The sequence below is a fragment of the Nelumbo lutea genome, chromosome 2 (genome assembly GCF_056320005.1).
Source record: "Nelumbo lutea isolate HS-2025 chromosome 2, American lotus-T2T, whole genome shotgun sequence".
NCBI classification, from domain to species: Eukaryota; Viridiplantae; Streptophyta; class Magnoliopsida; order Proteales; family Nelumbonaceae; genus Nelumbo; species Nelumbo lutea.
In genome coordinates this window covers 56,453,589-56,461,883 of record NC_142685.1, presented here as the reverse complement: position 1 = coordinate 56,461,883, position 8,295 = coordinate 56,453,589, and the positions used below count along the sequence as shown (strand labels likewise).

Here is an 8,295-nt window from a genome sequence, read left to right as displayed (position 1 = left end):
TTGATGCCCCTCCCCTTTTTGTAGGGGTAGGCTGGGTTCTAAGGTGAAGTTGTATTGGGTCAAGTTTGGGTTGGGCCAGATTCATACCAAACCTACACAAAACCAAACTCTACCTAACATGCAATTATTTATAAATGACATATATTGTATGGGGATAATATTATAACATGACACATATGGTGCATATTTTTTAAAATACAAATAATACATATCATATATGGTATAGGTTTAACTATGATACACCAATTGGTGATGGCTCAGTTGGTTGGTGGGATCCTTGACTAGCTAATTCTAGTTAGGGCTGGCAATCTTGACCCACTAAACCCACCCACTTTGGAACCCACCCATATGCACCCAATCTATTGGTGGGTCAATATGGGTCAAGTAACCCATTAGGGTCAATGGAAAACGATTAGGGTGGGTTGGGTCGAGGGTATCCATTAGGGTCAGGACGGGTTGGGTCACGTGGGTCAAGATGAGTGGGGTCAAAGGCAATTCTATCTATACTTGCCAAATCTCAAAAAAATAGAAGTTATAGTGATTTGAACACAAGCCTCCTATGTACTCACATCTCATTACACTTCCAAACCACCATGCTACAATTTATTGTAAGATTAAAAGTGAAATAAAATAAATTTTATTAACTTTCGTGTTCATATGCAATTTTATACAAAAGCAATTTTATAAAGTAATTTTATGAAAATGACTTTTACGGAAGCACTTTTACATGAAAGCACTTTATGAAAGTACTTTTATGAAAACACTTATATGAAAGCCTAAAAGTACTTTTATGAAAGCACTTTTATTAAAGTACTTTTATGAAGACAATTTTATGAAAGCCTAAAAACACTTTTACAAAAGTACTTTATAAAAGCATAAAAGCATTTTTTATAAAAGTGCTTTTACGAAAGTACTTTTATAAAAACACTTTTATAGAAGTACTTTCATAAAAGTACTTTTGCAAAAGCACTTTTATAAAAGTTATACATTTTATGTAATTTTTTTGTTATTTTCTACATTTTCTAAAATCTTCTGGTATTTTCCTGAATTTTCTACAATTTTTTGGTGTTTTTTTGCATAACTTTTGTATTCTTTGGTGTTTTTCATGCATTTCCTACAATTTTTTTGGTATTTTTTGCATATTTTCTATTTTTTCTACAAAAATTCTGAGTTTTTTTGTATTTTTTAGCTTTTTTATTTTTTGTAATTTTTTAGTATTTTTTGTATTTTTCTACAATTTTTTGGTTTTTTTTTTGTATTTTCTACACTTTTTCTACTATTTTCTGTATTTATCTACAATTTTTGCATTTTCGGGCATACGAGTTGACCTGACTCATTTTTGTCACGTGATAGTCTTGAAAGAGATTATTCTCTCAAAATTTATTATTTTGGGTATACAGCTCGTCCTAACCTATTTTTGTATTTGTAAGTGATGGTAGGTGTGTTAATATGGGTGAAGGTGGTTAACGGTCAATATAGATGGGTCAAGTGGGTCAATATGGGTGGATCATGGTGGGCTATGACCCTCTAACATGGATTGATGATGAGTCATGGTGGGTTGGTGGGTCAATATGAATGGGTTGGTATATTCAACCCTTACCCAACCCAACCCACCCACCCATTTGCCACCCCTAATTCTAGCAAAGGCTCGTGATCAAATCCTGATGCCCCTAGGGTTGGGAGTTAAAGGGTATGGGAATAAGCTACCCCTAATCAAACCCTTTCACATTTGTTGCAGCTTCATGGGCCAACCAATCAAAAGCTTGATTCGCCTCTTGGTACACATGCTCGTAGTCCAAACCCCTCTCTAATTGCTCCTTCAACTCCCAGCAGTTTTGGATGATATTCCTTAGCCTCCAAGATGGGTCGAGGTTGTGTTGCAAACAAGATATCACTAGCTTTGAGTCACCCTTGATAATAATGGGATGGCCCTTGAAGTTTAGAGCCAAGTTGTGAGCTTCCTAAGTAGCAGGGGCAGAGCCAAGGGACCTAGGGGGGAGCTATCCCCCCCTCCTCCCCCCCGACCCAGAAAATCCCCACTCTTCATGTATATTTTCTCTCGCCCCCACTCCCCACCCCAATGGTTGGTCCCCCCCCCCCCCCCCCCCACAAATCCAGTTAGACTTTGCCCCCCTCCCCCTCTACCCCTGCCAAGTAGCCCAAGCTTCAACTAAGTGGATGACTGCATAAGCTAGATAATTAATCAACTTTGAGGTCCAAAACTACTCCAAGATGGTTTCTTGCAATGTAGGCCACCAGGCAAAGAACACCCTCAATACACGATGCATCAGAATTCATCTCGAGTTTTGATTGGTCAAAGACCTTCTGATATCATGTCTTTCCATCAACATAGTTTTCTCTATGAATAGGGGTCGTTACTTTTTTCTATGAAGAGTACATCACCAAATCATTAAACCCTTTGGTATTTACAAAACTATTTCTTTCAAAGACAATGGTAGTGGCGCTCAAAGTTGCACCTTTTTTTATATATATAAACCAGATATCCAAAACAGGAGTTACACACAACAGGGGGTAGCCCATCCCTAAATGTCAGCACAAGAAAGACACTTAAGAAAGAAAGGCAAATAAGAAGTCAAACTAAGATTTGAATTAGCACAATTAGCAAGCCAGTCAGCAATTTGGTTCCCTTCCCAGAATGTGTGTCTATACTCCAACATGCCGACCATCCTCTCGATCAAAGACTTGCAACCTTCAATGATCCTTCTTAGTCTCCATGGAGGCTCCACCTGGTTCTTTAGACAATCAATAACAAGTTTTAAATCACCTTCAATGATAATGGAATTTTCGTTGAAATTGAGAGCAAGATTGTGAGCTTCCCAAGCTGCCCACGCTTCAACAAGATTGATAGTTGAGGATCCTATACCATAGGCTTTGAAATCCACAATCTGGCCAAGGTGGTTTCTGGCCACACAAGCAATGGTGCATCTATTGTTTATATAAGAAGCATCAAAGTTTATTTTGATTTCATCCACATTTGGCTTAATCCACCTGATAGGGATGACCATCTTATTTGGAGCCATCAATGAATCACTATCACAACTTGGTTTTACTAACAAAAAGGAGCTTTTAGCTCTATTAGTGATAATTGGAGGAGGGACTGCCTTGTTATTGAAAATTTTATTATTTCGATTCTTTCAAATTTACCACAACAAAATAGCAATTTTTTCTTTTGCAAAAGGAATCTTCGGATGATGAGAAATATCATCCAGAAATGCCCACCATTCAAGCACCTAATTGCAATTCCCCTGAGGAATCGGAATAGTATCCTTTGATATGCACCAAATTTGCTTAGTGAAATGACATTTTAAAAAGATATGAGCGTTAAGACAAATCATCCAATGTACCAAGTACCAACTGAACTACCCCTCAATTAATGTTTTATAATATCTATCCAGTGTTTCGTGTTTAAAATCCTATGTCCATAACTTGGCTCGACCTCGACCTGAGCTCATATTTCAAGCTCAAGGTCTAGTCCCCTTATCATAGATCCTAAGCTTTGCCCGGGTCCAGCCAACCTAATCCATGATCACTCCTAGCCTCTTGCCTTCGACATTGTTTTTGTTGCATGGACTTCAAATGGACTAACATGTCACACATAGCCATATGAATGTGATGTAATTTGTCAAACGTAGACACAAATAATAGACTTGTTACTTCTAGGTCAACCGATTAGAGGCTCAAGGCTCATTCATGAATAAGGATGGAAATTTTTCACATCCCTATACGTACCCTGACTTCCCCAATCCAATGGGGTCGGGGATAGGGATTGTTTTGGTGGGGTGGGGGCGGGGTTAGGGATATATATATATATATATATATATATATATATATATATCAAATTATATTTAAAATTTTAATTTATTATAAATAAATTTATTTTTCAAAAAACATTGTTAACTAAAAACCTAGGGGATTGGGTCACCGTGGGGAATTCGTCTTGGGATCGGGGATAGAGGACAACTTGTATCCCCAATGGGGATTGGAGTCGGGGATGGGGATTTATTCCAAAATTAGGGTCGGGGACGGGGAATATCATCCTTGCCTCGAACCTACGCCATTGCCATTCCTATTCATGAACTTAGCTTGGTTCAATTGGGTTTAAACATGAAGAAGCAAGTCCAATCCAATTATTAATTGGGACACGTGCTATAGAACCAAAACCAACATAATCGCTTTGGTCAATTTGGTTCAATTGGGTAAACCTAATCCATTGGCAACTCTAAACTAAAGGTATTTTAGGGTTTCGTGGGTTTTCATAAACACTGTATATAGGAGTTTGGATATGCTCCTCACAGAGCACTCCTCACACCGTCCTCATAGTATCTCTTGGCCACACATCGGGAATATCTCCTGATTTTTATTTAATATTCATGGGGTGATGTTCCCAATACACAAGCGGGATGTGGCTGTGAGGTCAATGTGAGAAGCAGATCCCACTTCTATATATAGGCTATTCGGTCGGGACCCACCTCATAAAGCCATAAACCACCAGATGAAATCCCCCCAAACAAAACTAAAATTGGGGCTTTATGTTTTTGGATTTGGAAAGTAAACATATTGAAGCATATCCAAACAAACACAACCTAATTTATTACACAAGTAGGGCATGTAGTCAACGGGTTGGGTTAGAACCAGTTAGAGCCAGAACCAATTCTTAGAACAATTGGGCCTGACCCGGAAGGCCCAATTATAATACATATATATATATATATATATATATTTAAATATTATACATTATACATTATATGTATATTATATAAATTTATTTAATATCATATACATATAGTATATGTATATTGATGAGGGCAGATTTGGCCCTCCAGGCAGCTCGCCATAGGCAGCTCGCCACAGGCAGCTCACCATAGGCAGCACGCCACAGGCAGCTCGCCATAGGTAGCTCGCCACAGGCAGCTTGCCATAGGCACCTTTGCCATAGGTAGCTTGCCATAGGCAGCTCACCACAGGCAGCTTGCCACAGGCAGCTCGCCACAAGCAGCTCGCCACAAGCAACTCGCCACAAGCAGCTTGACATAGGTAGCTCGCCACATGCAGCTCGCCATAGGCAGCTCACCACAAGCAGCTTGCCATAGGCAGCTTGCCACAGGCATAGGCAACAACTCACCATAGGCAGCTCGCCATAAGCAGCTTGCCATAGTCAACTTGCCATAGGCAACTGCCAGGGCTTGCCACAGGCAGCTCGCCATAGGTAGCTTGCCATAAGCAGCTCGCCACAGGCAGCTCATCACTTTTTAGAGAAGCTCGGTACAGAAGTAGTTTGGCGTATCGCAGGAAGATCTCCTACCTGACGACCTGGCCCAGACATTGACTCGCCGACTGACACGGGCGCCGACCTGACAACCTGGCCCAGACACCGACCCGCCGACTGATGCAAGCGCCGCCCTAACAACTTGGCCCAGGCGCCGACCTGGCCGCCTGACACAAGCGCCAGCCTGACGACCTCGAGGAGTTCACCACCGTACCCCGGTTCTGACGGGATGTAACGAGTCTTACCGTTTGGAAGCTTTTCACCCACCTAACCCGCGAGGACTCCAGTATATAAAGACCTCACCCCCCAAAGGGGAGGGGAGGATGAAAAAAGGGAAGTAACCCCTGCTCTCTAGCTCTCTCGTTTCTCCAATATTATCTTCAAAGCTCTCTACAATCAGAGTGCTAACTTAAGCTTCGGAGAGCCCCCGTCGGGAAACTACCCCCGGGACCTCTGATTCAGTTCTCGCAGGTCTCTCAGCTCTCGCCGCCTACAAAGAGGAGGAAAAGATGGAGTTCTCACAGGTCCCTCAGCTCCCGCTACCTACAAAGAGGAGGAAAAGATGGAGTTCTCGCAGGTCCCTCAGCTCCCACTACCTACAAAGGAAAGAAGACCACCTCATGCTGAGGGCAGTCGGATTGCACCGCACCAGGGAGCTCCACCATTCTCTAAGTCACCGGACGTCTAGTAGGGAGTTCACCACCAGGTAGCTCTCTGCCACGCAGTTCGCCACCGAGCAGCTTGCCACCTGGCAGTTCACCACCAGGCAGTTCGCCACCAGGGAGCTTGCCACCAGGCAGTTCACCACCAGGCAGTTCACCTCCGGGCAGTTCACCACTAGGGAGCTCGCCACCAAGCAGTTTGCCACGAGGGAGCTCGCCACCAGGCAGTTCACCACCAGGCAATTCGCCACCAGGCAGTTCTCCACCAAGCAGTTCACCAGTAGGCATTTCACCACCAAGTAGCTCATCACTAAGGCACGCCACCACTGGGTCAAATGAGGAGGTACTTAGCCAAAAAATTTTACATCACAAAACATTGGTATGTGGCCAAAAATGGTTACATCAATTGGCGACGTCTGTGGGAACACGCTACAAAAAGCTAAGTTCTCATCCTACAAAAGCTAAGTTCTCATCTTACCAAAGCTAAGTCCTCACTTTTTAGAAATTGAAGCTATCACTTTATAGTTTACATTTTGTATGAACTCAAAGACTATGCAGGGAGCTAACGGACTAAGTAGCTCTACCAACCTTACTTTCAATTCAGATAATGCCTCATCAGTCCTCTCCGCAAGGTCCCCCCTACAAAGATGAGCTCTTCATGGCTTCCGCGGGAGTTGGCGGCCAACAGACTACATAGGCGCCCTTACCGGTCGAGCCTTCCAAGGCTCCCGTGTGAGCTAGCAACCTAAAGTTAGTACTGCTGCCTCCGAAGGTCGATCTCCTAGTAGCTTCTTGTAGGAGTGGGTGACCGGCATTACGAAGTTGATACAACACAATCATAGCTCGATACCTCATACGCAAAGCCTATGGGCCACATTACTACTTAAGACCCGGTAGCCTCTCTGGCACGGGCAAAGTCAAAAAAGAGTAGACTACGAGTCACTCCCAAAGCCTACGGGCCACATTACTACTTAAGACCCGATCACCTCTCCGGCACAGGCAAAGTCAAAAAAGAGTAGACTACGAGTCACTCCCAAAGCCTACGGGCCACATTACTACGTAAGACCCAATCGCCTCTCTGGCATGGGCAAAGTAAAAAAAGAGTAGACTACGAGTCACTCCCAAAGCCTATGGGCTACATAACTGCTTAAGACCCGATCACCTCTCCGACACAGGCAAAAGTTAACAAGAGTAGACTACGAGTCACTCCCAAAGCCTATGAGCCGCACTAGGAATTGGATCAGCACTTACTAGCTTCTCGACTAATGGGCCAAGAGAAATCTACTCCCTTCGCTGAGTTACTCTCAGCTCGGGAGTGGGGGGCAATTGATGATGGCAGATTTGGCCCTCCAGTAGAGTTGTGACACGTGGCACCTCATGCCAACTAAGTATGGCCTCCAGGCAGCTCGCCACAGGCAGCCTGCCATAGGCAATTCGCCATAGGCAGCTCGCCACAGGCAGCTCGCCATAGGCAGCTCGCCACAGGCAGCTCGCCATGGGCAGCTTGCCATGGGTAGATCACCACAGGCAGCTTGCCATGGCCTCCAGGCAGCTCGCCACAGGCAGCTTGCCACAGGCAGCCTGCCATAGGCAGCTCGCCATAGGCAGCTCGCCACAGGCAGCTCGCCATGGGCAGCTTGCCATGGGCAGCTCGCCATGGGCAGCTTGCCATGGGCAGCTTGCCATGGGTAGATCACCACAGGCAGCTTGCCATGGGCAGCTCGCCACAGGCAGCTTGCCATGGGCAGCTCGCCACAGGCATAGGCAGCAGCTTGCCATAGGCAGCTCACCACAGGTATCTCGCCACAGGCAGCTCACCATAAGCAGCTCGCCACAGGCAGCTTGCCATGGGCAGCTCGCCACAGGCAGCTCGCCACAGGCAACTCGCCATAGGCAGCTTGCCACAGGCATAGGCATCTCACCACAGGTAGCTCGCCATAAGGCAGCTCGCCACAGGCATAGGCAGCAGCTCACCATAGGTAGCTCGCCATAAGCAGCTTTCCATAGGCAACTGCCAGGGCTTGCCACGGGCAGCTCACTATAGGTAGCTCGCCACAAGCAGCTCGCCCTAGGCAGCTCATCACTTTTTAGAGAAGCTCGGTACAGAAGTAGTTTGGCATATCGTAGGAAGATCTCTTGCCTGACAACCTAACCCAGACACTGACCCGCCGACTGACATGGGCGCCGACCTAACAACCTGGCCCAGACACCGACCTGCCGACGGACGCAGGTGCCGCCTTGACAACCTGGCCCAGGCACCGACCTGGCCACCTGACACAAGCGCTAGCCTGACGACCTCGAGGAGTTCACCACCGTACCCCGGTTTTGTCGGGATGTGACGAGTCT

The 8,295-nt window shown here is 45.2% G+C and overlaps 1 protein-coding gene across 1 annotated transcript; it reads right to left on the bottom strand.

Annotated features, from left to right (window-relative positions):
- Nucleotides 1-2,543: 2,543 nt before the first annotated feature.
- Nucleotides 2,544-3,041, bottom strand: LOC148870870 (uncharacterized). The gene has a single exon (XM_088969999.1). The coding sequence runs from the start codon at nt 3,039-3,041 to the stop codon at nt 2,544-2,546; it is 498 nt and encodes a 165-aa protein (XP_088826125.1).
- Between the last annotated feature and the right edge of the window lie 5,254 nt (nt 3,042-8,295).